The 21107-nt window shown below is 46.0% G+C and overlaps 1 protein-coding gene across 1 annotated transcript in view; it reads left to right on the forward strand.

The window, feature by feature from the left end:
• The window catches only part of abr (ABR activator of RhoGEF and GTPase), a 119642-nt gene that overhangs the window by 41931 nt on the left and 56604 nt on the right, over window positions 1-21107 (forward strand). Inside the window, exon 2 of the mRNA XM_060848320.1 lies at window positions 2783-2961. Coding sequence (XP_060704303.1) covers window positions 2783-2961 — 179 coding nt within the window. The remainder of the gene's footprint in view (window positions 1-2782; window positions 2962-21107) is intronic.

Raw genomic sequence — 21107 nt, forward strand, 5'->3', positions numbered from 1 at the left:
CTCTCTACATGGAGCTATACAAGTAACATCTTCCTTTATCATTCTCATTTGTATCTAAAACATTTACCCATATTGGTTTCCTGAACTTTAAGTCATCGCTCTCGTTTATGCTAATGCCATCATAAGCAGCACAGCCATCCCTCCATCTTTCCTTGTTGTTTCTCAGTGGGAGAAAGTGAGCACTGCAGATGCTGGGGATCAGAGTCGAGGAGTGTGGTGCTGGAAAAGCACAGCAGGTCAGGCAGCATCCGAGGAGCAGGAGGATCAACGTTTTGAACATAAGCTCTTCAGGAACAGAAACGTCAACTCTCCTGCTCCTCAGATGCTGCTTCTACACTGTTTGACTTTTGTTGTTTCTAAGTGTCCTGCGCTCTTTGGGGATTGATCCCAGTCCGTGTTTGTCTGCAGCTGGGTATCTGTGTGATTACTAAATTGTACTGATTTATTTCTATTTATCATTTCAGTTTATTGTTTTGTTTAGAATACAACGTGTATTCAGATTCAGAGTTTTTAATTTCATCCTTTTCCTTTCTTTGTAAATTCTGGCCTATCTGGTAGCTGACTGTAAAATTCATACTCTCCATCATTTTCCTATCACAGACAGATCTTGCATTAATGCCTTTTTCTTTGTCCTTGACTCTACTCTTTGATTTACAGCACCTTTCCAAATTTGACCCAATGGCGTCACTGTTTACTTTAAAATCCTTTCTCTTTCCTTAATTATGTGGTTAGGAAGTGCACCAGCCCTAGTACAGTTCACACAGAGTCCGTGTCATTGATTCAGATCCCCAGTACTGGGGACAGTGCACCACAAATTGTATTCAACTTTAGATTTAGAATGTTTTTGTATATTTTATTCACATTAATATCTGCTCTTTCAGCTTTTAGAACTGGAATAAACCTGAAATCATTGACCAGACAGTTGCCAATTTAGCTGTTTCCTCTCTTATGATAAAGTGAGAATCAGTTCCTGGAGGCTGAAGAGGTTTAGGCAAAAGCAAAAGGAACAGAGCACCTCTTTCTCTTCCCTTTACTCCCCAAATCACTTCACTCGCACTAAGATGGCTAGTTTCATATGCTCTGAAAACAAAAGACCTAGCTGACTCCATTAAAGAGTATCCGGTTTTATCTGGTACTTAATTAAATTGCTCTCTCATCAGAAACCCTGATAAAAAGTCATTACCTGCAATTGGCATTTCAGTTTGATGCCAACTACAAACTATAAAGTAAGTTAGAATTGTGCAGATTAAATTTTTTGATTTTCTTACCCATCAATTGCATTGGGTAAAGTCAGGAGATGGAAGTTGGAGGGTTGGAGATGAGTTATCTTTGTGATGGGGCAGATTTGAGGTCAGAGATAACTGTTGCACTCAAATGTGGGACTGGACCCTGGGAACACCAGAGCTAAAAGTGTGGGAACAGGAAGAGGGGACCTTGCCAGTGATTCTCTGGCGATGATAAGATTGATGAAAATGGGATCAGGTGAGACAGTCACACTTGGCTGAATGAGACTGGAGAGATATAAAACAACATAATGTGGTCACTGTGTCAAAGGCACAAAGAGGGGAAGTTTACTTTGCCACAATCACATTTAGAGTTACAGAGTTGTACAGCACGGAAAGAGACCCTTCAGTCCAACTCGTCCATGCTGACCAGATATCCTAACCTAAACTACTATCCCATTTGCCAGCACTTGACCCATATCCCTCTAAACCCTTCCTGTTCATATATCCATCCAGATGCCTTTTATGTGTTGTAATTGAACCCTTATTCACCACTTCCTCTGGCAGCTCATTCCATAGAATATAGCTGTTTATGTTCAGCAACAGAGGCAGAAGCCTGATTGGAGGAATTCCAGCCTGGAGTTCCAGGAAGGGATGAACATGTTTGGGATATAAAGGCACATTTGGGGAGGCTAGTATTGTTGGAGATATGACAGTAGATTTCACGGATGGAGGGGCCAGGGTTGGTGTTTTTTAAGGGCGGGGGGAGCTGTGATAAATTCAGCTTTGCAGGAGAGAAGAACAAACCCATTATTCCCTGGGAGAACCAGTCACCGGTTTGGTTCAGCTGGGAACCAAGGGATGGAGTCTGGGAGTCGGCACTTTAATGGAAAGTGCATCAAGAGAACAGGAGCTGGGTCCTGCTGACAATATGAGCCGAGACGAAGTGAAGGGAAAGTTTTCGGGTGTGCTGGAGGGAGCATGAGTGAGTGAAGAAACAGAAACAGTAGGGAGGGGCAATGGCCTAGTGGTATTATCACTGAACTCTGAATCCAGAGATCCACGTACTGAGGATTCAGGTTTGAATCCCTCCACACTAAGTGGAATTTGGATTTAAGTAAAAATCTGGAATTAAGACTCTAATGATGAAACTGATGCTAATTGTCGGAAAACCTCATTTGTTTCACTGATGGCCAGGAGGAGGAAACTGTCTTTCTTACCCGGTCTGGTGTACATGTTACTCCAGATCCAGAGCAATGTGATTGATACTCTGGACAGTTAGGGATGGGCAATAAGTGCTGGCCATGTCAGCGATGTCAGCATCCTGTCAACGGTTAGGGAGAGGAATAGGCCTTAATGCATTTCTCAGGAAAAGTTGGGTTTGATCTGGTGTTCACAAGGGAACGGAGGAAGAGGATAAATCAACTCTGTGACAGGTTGAGGTGTGGAGCAGACCTGGGGTGGTGTAAACAGGGGGTGCCAAAGGTGACACTGTGTGACATATGCATTCTGTCTATCTGTGCTGCATTTACCGAGAATATCTCTCTCATCTTTACTAGATTATAATTACACAGATGCCTTTGATGGGGAGACTGCAGATGAACCAAAAGCTGCTCAAGAAGCTTCTGAAACAATGCCATATATCGATGAATCTCCCACAATGTCACCGCACCTCAGCTCCAGAGCCAAGGAAACAAATGACACAGTCACGTCAACAACAGAGAACATGGCACCAACGGTAGGTTCAAAGTATAGCACTGGGGTACAGTACTGGTGAGGACAGGTCTGTCACTACTCCATTTGCCTAGAGGTGTGAGGAGTGGACGAGTGGTGAAGTGAGGGCTGCTGGTAGGGGTGAGTTTTCCCTCATTAAAAGGGACTTACCTTGGGAGTCGGGCCTCCATTTGCCGAGAGATGCAAGGGAGGAACGAAGGACTTCTGGGAAGTCATATATTTGTGTGGTTGCATTACCCAAAACATACTCGATCGTGTCTCCCACCCGTCCTCCTCCTCTAACCGGGAAAAAAGGTTCTGTGCGCCAGATTAGTAAGGTAACGAGTTTATTTTTTATTCCTTCTTTTTCAACAGTCTCTTTGGGAATTTAGAATAATGGGAATGGAGGTTAGGGCAGTTGAATGTTCCTCCTGCAGAATGTGTGAAGTAAGGGTCACCACTAGAGTCCCTGCTGACTCTGTCTGCGGGAAGTATACCCAACTCCAGCTCCTCAAAAACCACATTAGGGAACTGGAGCTGGAGCTGGAGCTGGATGAACTTTGGATCATTCGGGAGGCAGAGGGAGTTATTGAGAGGAGTTACAGGGAGGTAGCCACACCTCAGGGACAAGAAAAAGGCAAATGGGTTACAGTCAGGGGACGGAAAGGGAACCAGCTGGCAGTGTAGGGATCCCCTGTGGCCATTCCCCTCAACAATATGTATACCGTTTTAATACTGTTGGGGGAGGGGGGAGGATTTACCAGGGGAAAGTAGTGGGGCACAGGTCTCTGGCACAGAGTCTGTCCCTGCTGCTCAGAAGGGAAGGGGGAAGAGGAGCAGAGCAGTAGTCACTGGGGACTCCATAGTTAGGGTGACAGATAGGAGGTTCTGTGGGGAGGAGAGAGTCTAACGGTTGGTGTGTTGCCTCCCAGGTGCCAGGGTTTGTAATGTCTCTGATTGTGTTTTTAGGATCCTTAAGGGGGAGGGGGAGCAGCCCCAAGTCGTGGTCCACATAGGCACCAACGACATAGGTAGGAAGAGAGATGGGGATTTAAGGTAGAAATTCAGAGAGCTAGGATGGACAGAGTTGTTGTCTCTGGTTTGTTGCCCATACCATATGCTAGTGAGGCAAGGAATGAGGAGAGAGAGGAGTTGAACACATGGCTACAGGGATGTACAGGAGGGAGGGTTTTGGATTCTTGGATAATTGGGGCTCTTTCTGGGGTAGGTAGGACCTCTACAAGCAGGATGGTCTTCATCTGAACTAGTGGGGTACCAACATCCTGGGGGGGAATGCGCTAAGGCTATTGGGATGGGTTTAAACTAACCCAGCAGGGGGGGGATGGGAACCAAAATAGTAATTCGAGTATAGAAAGGGTTGAGAGTAGGGAGGTCCGAAATCAAGTTTCAGGGACGCAAGATGGCACCAGCAAGCAAGAAGTTGGTTTGAAGTGTGTCTACTTCAACGCCAGGAGCATCCGGAAATAGGTGGGTGACCTTGCAGCATGGGTTGGTACCTGGGACTTCGATGTTGTGGCCATTTCGGAGACATGGATAGAGCAGGGACAGGAATGGTTGTTGCAGGTTCCGGGATTCAGATGTTTCAGTAAGAACATAGAAGATGGTAAAATAGGGGGAGGTGTGGCATTGTTGGTCAAGGACAGTATTATAATTGCAGAAAGGATGTTTGGGGACTTGTCAACTGAGGTAGTATGGGTTGAAATTAGAAACAGGAAAGGAGAGGTCACCCTGTTGGGAGTTTTCTATAGACCTCCGAATAGTTCCAGAGATGTAGAGGAAAGGATAGCAAAGATGATTCTCGATAGGAGTGAGAGAGACAGGGTAGTTGTCATGGGGGACTTCAACTTTCCAAATATTGACTGGGATCACTAGAGTACGAGTACTATAAATGGGTCAGTTTTTGTCCAGTGTGTGCAGGAGGGCTTCCTGACACAGTATGTAGACAGACCAACAAGGGGCGAATCCACATTAGATTTGGTACTGGGTAATCAGCCCGGCCAGGTGTTAGATTTGGAAGTAAGTGAGCACTTTGGTGATAGCAATCACAATTCTGTTTGTTTACTTTAGTGATAGAAAGGGATAGGTGTATATCACTGGGCAAGAGTTACAGCTGGGGGAAAGGCAATTACAATGTGATTAGGCAAGGTTTAGGAAGCATAGGATGGGGAAGGAAACTGCAGGGGATGGGCATATTAGAAATGTGGAGCTTGTTCAAGGAAAAGCTCCTGTGTGTCCTAGATAAGTATGTACCTGTCAGGCAGGGAGGAAGCTGTAGAGCGTGGGAGCCGTGGTTTATGAAGGAAGTGGAATCTCTGGTCAAGAGGAAGAAGAAGGATTATGTTAGGATGAGATGTGAAGGCTCAGTTAGGGCGCTTGAGGGTTACAAGGTAGCCAGGAAAGACCTAAAGAGAGAGCTCAGAAGAGCCAGGAGGAGACATGAGAAGTTGTTGGAGGATAGGATCAGGGTAAACCCTAAGGCTTTCTATAGGGATTTAAGGAATAAAAGAATGACAAGAGTAAGATTAGGGCCAATCAAGGCGAGTGGTGGGAGGTTGTGTGTGGAGTCAGAGGTGATAGGGGAAGCACCAAATGAATATTTTTTGACAGTATTCACTCTAGAAAACGACAATGTTGTCGAGGAGAATACTGAGATACAGGCTACTAGACTAGGTGGGATTGAGGTTCACAAGGAAGAGGTATTAGAAATCCTGCAGAGTGTGAAAATAGATGAGTCCCCTGGGCCGGATGGGATTTATCCTAGGATCCTCTGGGAAGCCAGGGAGGAGATTGCCGAGCCTTGGGCATTGATCTTTAAATCGTCATTGTCTACAGGAATAGTGCCAGAAGGCTGGAGGATAGCAAATGTGGTTCCCCTGTTCAAGAAGGGGAGTAGAGACAACCCTGGTAATTATAGACCAGTGAGCCTTACTTCAGTTGTTAGTAAAGTGTTGGAAAAGGTTAGGAGAGATGTGATTTATAATCATCTAGAAAAGAATAATTTGATTAGGGATAGTCGGCACAATTTTGTGAAGGGTAGGCCGTGCCTCACAAACCTTATTGAGTTCTTTGAGAAGGTGATCAAACAGGTAGATGAGAGTAAACCGGTTGATGTGGTGTATATGGATTTCAGCAAGGTGTTCGATAAGGTTCCCCACAGTAGGCTATTGTACAAAATGCAGAGGAATGGGATTAACATAGAACATTACAGCGCAGTGCAGGCCCTTCGGCCCTCGATGTTGCACCGCCCTGTCATACCAATCTGAAGCCCGTCCCACCTACACTACACCATGTACGTCCATATGCTTGTCCAATGATGACTTAAATGCACTTAAAGTTGGTGAATCTACTACCGTTGCAGGCAAAGCATTCCACAGCCCTACTACTCTCTGAGTAAAGAAACTACCTCTGACATCTATCCTATATTGATCACCCCTCACTTTAAAGTTGTGTCCCCTTGTGTTTGCCGTCACCATACTTAGAAAAAGGCTTTCCCTGCCCACCCTATCTAACCCTCTGATTATCTTATATGTCTCTATTAAGTCACCTCTCAACCTTCTTCTCTCCAATGTAAACAGCCTCAAGGCCCTCAGCCTTTCCTCGTAAGGCCTTCCCTCCGTACCAGGTAACATCCTAGTAAATCTCCTCTGCACCCTTTCCAAAGCTTCCACATCCTTCTTATAATGCGGTGACCAGACCTATACACAATATTCCAGCCGCACCAGAGTTTTGTACGGCTGCAGCATAACCTCATGGTTCTGGAACTCAATCCCTCTATTAATAAAGGCCAAAACACTGTATGCCTTCTTAACAACCCTGTCAATCTAGATGGCAACTTTCAGGGATCTGTGTACCTGGACACCGAGATCTCTCTGCTCATCTACACTACCAAGAATCTTACCATTAGCTCAGTACTTTGCATTCCGATTACTCACCTCACACTTGTCCATTAAACTCCATTTGCCACCTCTCAGCCCAGGTCTGCATCCTATCTATGTCTCTCTGTAACCTACTACATCCTTCGTCACTATCCACAGGTCACCGGCCTTAGTGTCGTCTGCAAATTTCCTAACCCACCCTTCTCAGCCCTCATCCAGGTCATTTATAAAAATGACGAACAGCAGTGGACCCAATATCGACCCTTGCGGTACGCCATAACTGTACACCAAGATGAATATGTTCCATCAACCACAACCCTCTGTTTTCTTTCAGCAAGCCAATTACTGATCCAAACTGCTATATCTCCCACAATCCCATTCCTCCGCATTTTGTACAATAGCCTACTGTGGGGAACCTTATCGAACGCCTTGCTAAAATCCGTATACACCACATCAACCGGTTTACTCTCATCTACCTGCTTGGTCACTTTGTCAAAAAAACTCAATAAGATTCGTTAGGCACGACCTACCCTTCACAAAACCATGCTGACTGTCCCTGATCAGATTATTCTTTCTAGATAGTTATAAATCCTATCTCTTATAACCTTTTCCATAAGACATAGGAGTGGAAGTCAGGCCATTTGGCCCATCGAGTCCACTCCGCCATTTAATCATGGCTGATGGGCATTTCAACTCCACTTACCCGCATTCTCCCCGTAGCCCTTAATTCCTTGTGACATCAAGAATTTATCAATCTCTGCCTTGAAGACATTTAGCGTCCTAGCCTCCACTGCACTCAGCGGCAATGAATTCCACAGGCCCACCACTCTCTGGCTGAAAAAATGTCTCCGCATTTCTGTTCTGAATTGACCCCCTCTAATTCTAAGGCTGTGTCCACGGGTCCTAGTCTCCTCGCCTAACAGAAACAATTTCTTAGCGTCCACCCTTTCCAAGCCATGTATTATCTTGTAAGTTTCTATTAGATCTCCCCTTAATCTTCTAAACTCCAATGAGTACAATCCCAGGATCCTCAGCTGTTCCTCATATGTTAGACCTACCATTCCAGGGATCATCCGTGTGAATCTCCGCTGGACACGTTCCAGTGCCAGTATGTCCTTCCTGAGGTGTGGGGCCCGAAACTGAACACAGTACTCCAAATGGGGCCTAACCAGAGCTTTATAAAGTCTCAGTAGCACATCTCTGCTTTTATATTCCAACCCTCTTGAGATAAATGACAACATTGCATTTGCTTTCTTAATCACGGATTCAACCTGCATGTTTACCTTTAGAGAATCCTTGACTAGCACTCCCAGATTCCTTTGTACTTTGGCTTTATGAATTTTCTCACCGTTTAGAAAATAGTCCATGCTTGTATTCTTTTTTCCAAACTGTCTAGATCCTTCTGTAGCCTCCCCACTTCCTCAGTACTACCTGCCTGTCCACCTAACTTCGTATCATCGGCAAACTTAGCTAGAATGCCCCCAGTCCCTTCATCCAGATCATTAATATATAACGTGAACAGCTGCGGCCCCAACACTGAACCCTGCGGGACACCGCTTGTCACCGGCTGCCATTCCGAAAAAGAACCTTTTATCCCACTCTCTGCCTTCTGTCAGACAGCCAATCCTCAATCCATCCCAGTAGCTCACCTCGAACACCATGGGCCCTCACCTTGCTCAGCAGCCTCCCGTGTGGCACCTTATCAAAGGCCTTTTGGAAGTCTAGATAGACCACATCCACTGGGTTTCCCTGGTCTAACCTACTTGTCACCTCTTCAAAGAATTCTAACAGGTTTGTCAGGCATGACCTCCCCTTACTAAATCCATGTTGACTTGTTCTAATCCAACCCTGCTCTTCCAAGAATTTAGAAACCTCGTCCTTAACGATGGATTCTAGAATTTTACCAACAACCGAGGTTAGGCTAATTGGCCTATAATTTTCCATCTTTTGACTTGATCCTTTCTTGAACAAGAGGGTTACAACAGCGGTCTTCCAATCATCCGGGACTTTCCCTGACTCCAGTGACTTTTGAAAGATCTCAACCAACGTCTCCGCTATTTCCTCAGCCACTTCCCTCAGGACTCTAGGATGTATCCCATCGGGGCCAGGAGATTTGTCAATCTTAAGGCCTTTTAGCTTTTCTAGCACTATCTTTTTTATAATGGCATATTCAACTCAGCCCCTTGACTTTCTTTAATTGTTGGGATATTACTCATGTCTTCCATGTAAAGACTGACGCAAAGTACTTATTAAGTTCTTCAGCTATTTCCGTATCTCCCATCACTAGCTCCCAGCAGTTTGAAGTGGCTCAATGTCTACTTTTGCCTGTCGTTTGTTTCTTATGTATTACCAACAACTGAAGTAAGACTCACTGGTCTGTAATTACCAGGGTTGTCTCTACTACCCTTCTTGAACAGGGAAACCACATTTGCTATCCTCCAGGCCTCAGGCATTATTCCTGTAGACAATGATGATTTGAAGATCAATGCCAAAGGCTCAGCAATCTCTTCCCTGGCTTCCCAGAGGATCCTAGGATAGATCCCATCCGGCCCAGGGGACTTGTCTATTTTCACACTCTGCAGTATTTCCTTGTGAACCTCAATCTCTTCTAGTCTAGAAGCAAGTATCTCTGTATCTTCCTCACCAACATTTTCATTTTCTATAGTGAACACTGTTGAAAAATATTTAGTTAGTGCTTCCCCTATCTGCTCTGACTCCACACACAACTTCCCACTATTATCCTTGATTGGCCCTAATTTAACAATCGTCATTCTTTTATTCCTGACATACCTATGGAAAGCCTTAGGATTTACCCTGATCCTATCCACCAACAACTTCTCATGTCTCCTCCTGGCACTTCTGAGCTCTCTTTTTAGGTCTTTCCTGACTTCCTTGTAACCCTCAAGCGCCCGAACTGAGTTTTCATGTTTTGTCCTAACATAAGCCGTCTTCTTCTTGACCAGCGATTCCACTTCCTAGTAAACCACGGCTCACGCGTTCAATATCTTCCTCCCTGCCTGACAGGTACATAATTATCTAGGACACACAGGAGCTTTTCCTTGAATAAGCTCCATATTTGTAATGTGCCCATCCCCTGCAGTTTCCTTCCCCATTCTACACTTCCTAAATCTTTCCTAATTGCATCGTAATTTCCCTTCCCCCAGCTGTAACTCTTGCTCGGTGGAGTACACCTATCCCTTTCCATCACTAAAGTAAACCTGACAGAATTGTGATCGCTGTCTCCAAAATGCTCACCTACTTCCAAATCTAACACCTGGCCAGGCTCATTACCCAGTACTAAATCTAAAGTGGCTTTGCCCCTTGTTGGCCTGTCTACATACTGTGCCAGGAAGCCCTCCTGCACACACTGGACAAAAACTGACCCATCTATAGTACTCATACTGTAGTGATCCCAGTCAGTATTTGGATAGTTGAAGTCCCCCATGACAACTACCCTGCCTCTCACTCCTATCGAGAATCATCTTTGCTATCCTTTCCTCTACATCTCTGGGACTATTCGGAGGCCTGTAGAAAACTCCCAGCATGGTGACTTCTCCTTTCCTGTTTCTAACCTCAGCCCATACTACCTCAGTTATCGAGTCCCCAAACATTCTTTCAATAACTCTTAATATTGTCCCTGATCAACAATGCCACACCTCCCCCTCTTTTACCATCTTCTCTGTTCTTACTGAAGCATCTGAATCCCGGAACCTGCAACAACCATTCCTGTCCCTGTTTTATCCATGTCTCCGTAATGGCCACAACATCGAAGTCCCAAGTACCAACCCACACTGCCAGTTCACCCACTTTATTCTGGATGCTCCTCGTGTTGAAGTACACACACTTCAAACCAGGTTCTCGCTTGCCAGTGTCAGATACTTGATTTGGGAACTCCCTACTCTCATCCTCTTCTGTACCTGTCCTACAATTTTGGTTCCCAACCTCCTGCTGTATTAGTTTAAATCCACCTTAATAGCTTTAGCGAATTTCCTACCCAGGATATTGGTACCCCTCTGGTTTAGATGGAGACCATCCTGCTTGTAGAAGTCCCACCTACCCCAGAAAGAGCTCCAATTATCCAAAAACACGAAACCCTCTCTCCTGTACCATCCCTGTAGCCACGTGTTCAACTCCTTTCTCTCCCTGTTCCTCACCTCACTAGCATGTGGCACAGGCAGCAAACCAGAGAAAACAACTCTGTTTGTCCTAGCTCTAAGTGCACATGGACACCGAGATCTCTCTGCTCATCTGCACTCCCAAGAATCTTACCATTAGCCCAGTACTTTGCATTCCGATTACTCCGTCCAAAGTGTATCACCTCACACTTGTCCACATTGAACTCCATTTGCAACCTCTCAGCCCAGCTCTGTATCCTATCTATGTCTCTTTGCAACCTACTACATCCTTCGTCACTATCCACAACTCCACCGACCTTAGTGGATTGTGGGGGATATAGCAGTTTGAATCAGTAATTGGCTTGCTGAAAGAAGGCAGAGGGTGATGGTTGATTGGAAATGTTCATCCTGGAGTCCAGTTAATCGTGGTGCAAGAGTCGGTGTTGGGTCCACTGCTGTTCATCATTTGTAAAAACGACCTGGATGAGGGCGTAGAAGGGTGAGTAGTAAATTTGCAGACGCCACCCAGGTTGACAGGGTTGTTAAAAAGGCATACAGTGTTTTAGCTTTTATTAATAGAGGGATCAAGTTCCGGAACCATGAGATTATGCTACAGCTGTACAAAACTCTGGTGCGGTCGCACTTGGAGTATTGTGTACAGTTCTGGTCACCACAGTATAAGAAGGATATGGGAGCTTTGGAAAGGGTGCAAAGGAGGTTTACGAGGATGTTACCTGGTTTGGAGGGAAGGACTTATGAGGAAAGGCTGAGGAACTTGAGGCTGTTTTCATTGGAGAGAAGAAGGTTGAGAGGTGACTTAATAGAGACATATAAGATAATCAGAGGGTTAGATAGGGTGAACAGGGAGAGCCTTTTTCCAAGTATGGTGACGGTGAGCACAAGGGGGCATAGCTTTAAATTGAAAGGTGATAGAGAAAGGACAGATGTCAGAGGTAGTTTCCTTACTCAGAGAGTAGTAGGGGTATGGAATGCTTTGCCTGCAATGGTAGTAGATTCGCCAACTTTTAAGTGCATTTAAGTCATCATTGGACAAGCATATGGACGTACATGGTGTAGTGTAGGTGGGACGGGCTTCAGATTGGTATGACAGGGCGGTGCAACATCGAGGGCCGAAGGGCCTGCACTGCGCTGTAATGTTCTATGTTCTATTCTACTGTATAACACTGAGTTACAGTACTGATGGGGACAGGTCTGTCACTGTATAACACTGGGGTACAGTACTGATGGGGACAGGTCTGTCACTGCATAACACTGGGGTACAGTACTGATGGGGACAGGTCTGTCACTGTATAACACTGGGGTACAGTACTGGTGGGGACAGGTCTGTCACTGTATAACACTGGGGACAGGTCTGTCACTGTATAACACTGGGGTACAATACTGGTGTGGGCAGGTCTGTCACTGTATAACACTGGGGTACAATCCTGGTGGGGACAGGTCTATCACTGTATAACACTGGGGTACGGTACTGGTGGGGACGGGTCTGTCCCTGTATTACACTGGGTTACAGAACTGGTGGGGACAGGTCTGTCACTGTATTCCACTGGGGCACAGTATTGGTGGGGACAGGTCTATCACTGTATAACACTGGGGTACAGTACTAGTGGGGATAGGTCTGTCACTGTATAACACTGGGGTACAGTACTGGTGGAGACAGGTCTGTCACTGTATAACACTGGGTACAGTACTGGTGGGGACAGATCTGTTACTGAATAACACTGGGGTACAGTACTGTTGGGGACAGGTCTGTCACTGTATAACACTGGGTACAATCCTGATGGGGACAGGTCTGTCACTGTATAACACTGGGGAACAGTCCTGGTGGGGACAGGTCTGTCACTGTATAACACTGGTGTACAGTATTGGTGGGGACAGGTCTGTCACAGTATAACACTGGGGTACAGTACTGATGGGGACAGGTCTGTCACAGCATAACACTGGGGTACAGTACTGATGTGGACAGGTCTGTCACTGTATAACACTGGGGCATAGTCCTGGTGGGGACAGGTCTGTCACTGTATAACACTGGGGCACAGTACTGGTGGGGACAGGTCTGTCGCTGTATAACACTGGGGAACAGTCCTGGTGGGGACAGGTCTGTCACTGTATAACACTGGTGTACAGTATTGGTGGGGACAGGTCTGTCACAGTATAACACTGGGGTACAGTACTGATGGGGACAGGTCTGTCACAGTATAACACTGGGGCACAGTACTGGTGGGGACAGGTCTGTCACTGTATAACACTGAGGTACAGTATTGGTGGGGACAAGTCTGTCACTGTATAACACTGGGGTACAATACTGGTGTGGGCAGGTCTGTCACTGTATAACACTGGGGTACAATCCTGGTGGGGACAGGTCTGTCACTGTATAACACTGGGGACAGGTCTGTCACTGTATAACACTGGGGTACAATACTGGTGTGGGCAGGTCTGTCACTGTATAACACTGGGGTACAATCCTGGTGGGGACAGGTCTGTCACTGTATAACACTGGGGACAGGTCTGTCACTGTATAACACTGGGGTACAGTACTAGTGGGGATAGGTCTGTCACTGTATAACACTGGGGTACAGTACTGGTGGAGACAGGTCTGTCACTGTATAACACTGGGTACAGTACTGGTGGGGACAGATCTGTTACTGAATAACACTGGGGTACAGTACTGTTGGGGACAGGTCTGTCACTGTATAACACTGGGTACAATCCTGATGGGGACAGGTCTGTCACTGTATAACACTGGGGTACAATCCTGGTGGGGACAGGTCTGTCACTGTATAACACTGGGGACAGGTCTGTCACTGTATAACACTGGGGTACAATACTGGTGTGGGCAGGTCTGTCACTGTATAACACTGGGGTACAATCCTGGTGGGGACAGGTCTGTCACTGTATAACACTGGGGACAGGTCTGTCACTGTATAACACTGGGTACAGTACTAGTGGGGATAGGTCTGTCACTGTATAACACTGGGGTACAGTACTGGTGGAGACAGGTCTGTCACTGTATAACACTGGGTACAGTACTGGTGGGGACAGATCTGTTACTGAATAACACTGGGGTACAGTACTGTTGGGGACAGGTCTGTCACTGTATAACACTGGGTACAATCCTGATGGGGACAGATCTGTCACTGTATAACACTGGGGAACAGTCCTGGTGGGGACAGGTCTGTCACTGTATAACACTGGTGTACAGTATTGGTGGGGACAGGTCTGTCACAGTATAACACTGGGGTACAGTACTGATGGGGACAGGTCTGTCACAGCATAACACTGGGGTACAGTACTGATGTGGACAGGTCTGTCACTGTATAACACTGGGGCATAGTCCTGGTGGGGACAGGTCTGTCACTGTATAACACTGGGGCACAGTACTGGTGGGGACAGGTCTGTCGCTGTATAACACTGGGGAACAGTCCTGGTGGGGACAGGTCTGTCACTGTATAACACTGGTGTACAGTATTGGTGGGGACAGGTCTGTCACAGTATAACACTGGGGTACAGTACTGATGGGGACAGGTCTGTCACAGTATAACACTGGGGCACAGTACTGGTGGGGACAGGTCTGTCACTGTATAACACTGAGGTACAGTATTGGTGGGGACAAGTCTGTCACTGTATAACACTGGGGTACAATACTGGTGTGGGCAGGTCTGTCACTGTATAACACTGGGGTACAATCCTGGTGGGGACAGGTCTGTCACTGTATAACACTGGGGACAGGTCTGTCACTGTATAACACTGGGGTACAATACTGGTGTGGGCAGGTCTGTCACTGTATAACACTGGGGTACAATCCTGGTGGGGACAGGTCTGTCACTGTATAACACTGGGGACAGGTCTGTCACTGTATAACACTGGGGTACAATACTGATGGGGACAGACCTGTCACTGTATAACACTGGGGTACAGTACTGGTGGGGACAGGTCTGTCACTGTGTAACAAAGTGTAACACTGGGGTACAGTTGTGGTGCTGACCGGTCTGTGGCAATGTGATCTGGTGTTGGTATTTGCAAAATGTGTGTATTGATTCCTTTTTTCACTGCTCTGGTTTAAACTGTCCACCATTTGACCAATCCTCTTTGTTGTCCTCATTTTAGTTTTGCAGTCCATTAACCAGTTCCCTTAATGTAATTGAGTATCTGTTTAACCTGACTATGAACATGGCTTATCTCTGCGAATCCCACCCCCTGGAGTTGGCTGTTGGAATTGCAGGCATTCAGTGCAGGATTGAGTGAGTTGTGCCTAGTGAAATAATACAGCATCCAATCTTCATTCAGTTCATGTCCAATCTTTCAAAGAACCATCCAGTTACTCTCCCAACCCAGCTACTTTCAAATATTCTATTAACTTTTAAACGTTATTCTTGACTCTTTTCCATCATTAGTTCAGGAAGCACCTTCTAAATGTCAACAACTCCCTGCCAAGAGTTTCCTTCCCTTCATATTACTTGCATTCTTTCGCTCGTTGTTTTCAACATGTATCCCTCCTGCACTGTCCCAGCTGCTAGTGCATTTATTATTTCTTTGCACATGCAGAATCCTTTGAATTTGAATATTCCTATCAACTCATTGGCTCACTTTAGAAATCACAGAATTTAGGCAATGCTGAAAAATCCAATTTGTCCAAGCTTTTTGTCTTTCACGTACACTGCTGCAGGGAGTGGGTGGGATGTCGGGTATGCAGAGACTACTTTGTCCTGGATAGTATCAAGCTTCTCAACTGTTGTTGGAGTTATATCCTTCCAAGTTTGGACTATTCCATCATAGTCCTGACTTGTCACAAGACTATCAATTCAAGAATATCAATTCTCAGAAAGAAAAACAACGTATTACTGCTTATGAAGAGAGTGCCAGTTGCTTGGTGAATGTACTGTGGGAGAGGCATTGACAAAGAGATTTAACTACTAATGATGATTGACATTAAACTACCAGACTTAATTCAGTTTTAAACTGGGCAAGTTGACTTTAATTGCACTGAAATACGAACCAGAGAACAGGATAGGGCCCAAACATCCTAGCTGCTTCATCAATGACCTTCCCTCCAACATACGGTCAGTAGCATTCACACTGACTGCACAGGGTTAAGTACCATTCACCATTCCTCAGATACTGAAGCAGCCTGCAGCACGACCTGCACAGTATTGAGCTTGGGCTGATAAACGGCAAGTAACATTCATGTCAGGCAAAGACCATCTTCAAAAAATGACAATCTAACCATCTCCTAATTCAGTAGCATTGCCATTGCTGAATCCCCACTGTCAACATCTTGGGGGGTTACCATTGACCAGAAACTGGACTGGACCCCCAGGTGAATACTTTGGCCACAAGAGTAGGTCAGAGGCTAGGAATTTTGCAGTAACTCATCCCCTATGAAGCCAGTGCCTGCCCATGAGGCAGAAGTCAGGAGGATGATGGAATAGTCCAAACTTGGAAGGATATAACTCCAACAAACAGTTGAGAAGCTTGATACTATCCAGGACAAAGTAGTCTCTGCATAACCGACATCCCATCCACTCCCTTCAGCAGTCACTCCCTGCAGCAGTCACTCCCTGCAGCAGTCACTCCCTGCAGCAGTCACTCCCTTCAGCAGTCACTCCCTTCAGCAGTCACTCCCTGCAGCAGTCACTCCCTTCAGCAGTCACTCCCTTCAGCAGTCACTCCCTGCAGCAGTCACTCCCTTCAGCAGTCACTCCCTGCAGCAGTCACTCCCTGCAGCAGTCACTCCCTGCAGCAGTCACTCCCTGCAGCAGTCACTCCCTTCAGCAGTCACTCCCTGCAGCAGTCACTCCCTGCAGCAGTCACTCCCTTCAGCAGTCACTCCCTGCAGCAGTCACTCCCTGCAGCAGTCACTCCCTGCAGCAGTCACTCCCTTCAGCATCAATGCACAGTGACAGCAGCTTTCTCTCCCACCTTGAAGGACAGAGGCAGCAGATGCAGAGCAACAGCTTCAATGCAAATTCCCTCCAAAGAAATTCACCAACCAGACTTGGAAATGTATTGTTTCCCCACTGTTTCTGGATGAAAATCCCCGAATTCCCTTCCTAACAACACGGTGCTTGCCTTGACATTCTTCTGACTGTAGTACGTAGGAGGACAGCTCACGACCACCTTCACCAGGCCAGTTTAGAATGTACTCCTAAATTAATTCTGAAAAGGCTTATGCAGTGGCAGTTTGGCATGTTTGATGGGGACAATGTTGTGAGAGTTCATACAAAATACCTGGTCCATTATTTTGGCATTTCTTTATTTTTCATCATTGATTCCTCAGACTCACGTTCTATTTAAACCAGTGCTCAGTTTGTTGGCAAAAAAGGCAGCCTGCTGGAGAAATTCTGGCAGCATCTGTGGGGAGAGAATAGGGTTAACGTTTTAGGTCAAGTGAGCCTTCTTCAGAATGCTTCTTGTGACTTCTTGCTCTTATCATTTCTTATCTCTACCCAAACCATTTCCACATGTTGGTTTCCTGAACTTAAGCCATCACTTGCTAATGTCATCATTAACTAACAGAGTTAACCCTTCGCCTCTTCCTAGCTTCCTGACCTTCCTAAATATTGTGTACCCCTGAAGATTGAGGTCCCAATCCATGTCATCCTGCAGCTATGTCTCTGTAATGGCTACTAGAGCTTGACATAAAGAACAAAGAAAATTTACAGCTGCAAATGTGTTGCTGGTCAAAGCACAGCAGGCCAGGCAGCATCTCAGGAATAGAGAATTCGACGTTTCGAGCATAAGCCCTTCATCAGGAATAAGAGAGAGAGAGCCAAGCAGGCTAAGATAAAGGGTAGGGAGGAGGGACTAGGGGGAGGGGCGATGGAGGTGGGATAGGTGGAAGGAGGTCAAGGTGAGGGTGATAGGCTGGAGTGGGGTGGGGGCGGAGAGGTCAGGAAGAGGATTGCAGGTTAGGAGGGCGGTGCTGAGTTGAGGGTACAGCTGTTTTTACTCAAAGAAAATTTACAGCCCAGGAGCAGGCCCTTCGGCCCTCCAATCCTGAGCCGATCCAAATCTACTGTCTAAAGCTGTCGTCCAATTCCTAAGCATCTATATTCTTCTGCACCCCACCCACTCATGCATCGGTCCAAATGCACCTTAAATGAATTCACCTCTACTATCTCTGCTGGCAACACGTTCCAAACACCTACCACCCTCTGTGCGAAGTACTTACCACATGCAGCCCCCTTAAACTTCCCACTTCTCACTTTGAACGCATGACCTCTCATTATTGAATCCTTCACCCTGGAAAAAAGCTTGTCTCTATCCACCTTGTTCATACCCTTCATGATTTTGTAAACATTTTTTTCTTTTTTTTTATGGTCAGGGCCTTCAGCTCTGACTGACCCCTCTCCCCTGCTTCTGGCTTTACCCCCTTCCCCTCCTTTCCTGAGTAATGATAGGGATCCCCTTAACCTCACATCCCAATACACTAGAATCCCCATTCACACAATCATCCTTCGCCACTTCCACCACCTCCAGTAGGAGAACACCATCAAACACATCTTCCCCTCCCGTCCACTGTCAGGGAGTGTTCCCTCTGTGACACCATCCATCACCCGAAACACTTCCCCACTCCCCCATGGCACCTTCCAAAGCAATTGCAGACGTTGCAACACTTGCCATTCACCCCTTCCCCGTATTTATTTGTATTTGTGTTCACATTATATTTGTTTTGTAATGAATGTTTATATATTCGAATATAGAGCCTTGAGTTTTTTCCTTCAATCCTTTCTGTAAATTCTTGCCTTATTTATAGGTTTATTCATAGAACCGTCCTCTTTATCCCTTCCTGTCACAGTTTGTTTATCATTTCCTGTACCAGGCCCTTTCTCTTTGGTGTTGTCTCTACCCTTTGATTGATCACATCTTCCAAACTTTAATCCTGTTCCCACACTATTTTATGGAAAATCGTTTCTACTTCCCTAGTTATGTAGCTCAAATGAACACCGGCCCCAGCAAGGTTCAGGTTTAGACCAACTCATTATCCTGCCTTGCCAGTACTGGTGCCAGTCCCATTGCTCCCACATTTGTCTGAGCCACTCATTCCTCTCTCTAATCTGATTTATCATATGCTATTTGTATGGGCCTCAAGTAACGAGGCTTTGTGAAGTTATGACAATGGCGATGAGAGAAAACTAATGCTCCTGAAGAAATTCGCTCACAACAGTCGTCTTTGAGTTGGGATAGGCATTTCTGGCATCGAAGCTTGACTCGATGCAAGGCTGGGCCCAGTACATGGGAAGAATGCATTACTTTTTCTGGGCAAATGACATGCAGATGAAAAGCAATGAGAAATTCTCCTGACAACTTGTGGACCTGCAGCTTTCTCAGTTATTAGGGGCCTAACATTTCTTGAGGTACCAGATACTAAAACCTTTTGAGATCACGGGAGATTGGTTAGCAAGATCTCATGGAATGCAGGGAGAACTAGCCATTTAGATATAGAATTGGCTCAAAGGTATAAGACAGAAGGTGGCGGTGGAGGGTTGTTTTTCAGACTGGAGGCCTGTGACCAGTGGAGTGCCACAAGGATCGGTGCTGGGCCCTCTACTTTTTGTCATTTATATAAATGATTTGGATTCGTGCATAAGAGGTACAGTTAGTAAGTTTGCAGATGACACCAAAATTGGAGGTGTAGTGGACAGTGAAGAAGGTTACCTCAGAATACAACATGATCTTGATCAGAAGGCCCAATGGGCTGAGAAGTGGCAGATGGAGTTTAATTCGGATATATGCGAGGTACTGCATTTTGGGAAAGCAAATCTTAGCAGGACTTACACACTTAATAGTAAGGTCCTAGGGAGTGTTGCTGAACAAAGAGACCTTGGGGTGCAGGTTCATAGCTCCTTGAAAGTGGAGTCGCAGGTAGATAGGATAGTGAAGAAGACGTTTGGTATGTTTTCCTTTATGGGTCAGGGTATTGAGTACAGGAGTTGGGAGGACATGTTACGGCTGTACAGGACATTGGTTAGGCCACTGTTGGAATATTGCGTGCAGTTCTGGTGTCCTTCCTATCGGAAAGATGTTGTGAAACTTGAAAGGGTTCAGAAAAGATTTACAAGGATGTTACCAGGGTGGAGAGTTTGAGCTAGAGGGAGAGGCTGAACAGGCTGGAGCTGTTTTCCCTGGAGTGTTGGAGGCCAAGGGGTGACCTCAAAGAGATTTATAAAATTATGAGGGGCATGGATAGGGTAAATAGGCAAAGTCTTTCCCTTGGTTGGGGGGAGTCCAGAACTAGAGGGCATAAGTTTAGGATGAGAGGGGAAAGATATAAAAGAGACCTAAGGGGAAACATTTTCACACAGAGGGTGGTGTGTGTATGGAATGAGCTGCCAGAGGATGTGGTGGAGGCTGGTACAATTGCAATGTTTATATGGCATTTGGATGGGTCTATGAATAGGAAGGGTTTGGAGGGATATGGGCTGAGTGCTGGCAAATGGGACTAGATTGGGTTGGGATATCTGGTCGGCATAGGTGAGGTGGACCAAAGGGTCTGTTTCCGTGCTGTACATCCATATGACTCTGAGTTGACAGATTTAGTAAAGGTATATTATGACCCCAAGCCTGCTCTAATTCTGAAATGCTATTGGTTTTACTCAGTAGTTTGAGAATCGGGGGAATCCGTGTCAGGGTTTTTGACGAGGTTAAGACAACTGGCAGAGGCATGTGACTTTGGTTTACCCCTTAATGAGATGCTGAGGGACCGTTTGGTATGTGGGATTAATGATGTAACTATGGAAAAGTGCCTATTGGCTGAAGCCAGACTAGATATTAAACATGCACTACAACTGACTTCATCATTGGAAAATCTAGCAGGTAGACCACGAATTGTCGGGTATTCTGATGGAAGTAGAAACCCTCACTAGTCCAACTGAGCTTGGGGAACATGACTTGAGTGAAGACAATTGCACATTGTCCTGGACAGAGGGACTCTCAGTCAAACCACAGCAAAACCCCAAAACAAAGCCAAGCCTCTGCCCGTTAAAACTTCCTTCAGGATCTAGGCCAGCATGCCGTCATAGTTGCTCCTGACATGTGGACTTGAGACAGCAGAAGAGACCCACGAGACCTGAATTGAGGAAGAGACCTCTTCCGCTGGTATCCAGGACAATGCACACCCTGAAAAACCCTACATATCGTTT

Source organism: Hemiscyllium ocellatum, chromosome 31 (assembly GCF_020745735.1).
Source record: "Hemiscyllium ocellatum isolate sHemOce1 chromosome 31, sHemOce1.pat.X.cur, whole genome shotgun sequence".
Taxonomy (NCBI): domain Eukaryota; kingdom Metazoa; phylum Chordata; class Chondrichthyes; order Orectolobiformes; family Hemiscylliidae; genus Hemiscyllium; species Hemiscyllium ocellatum.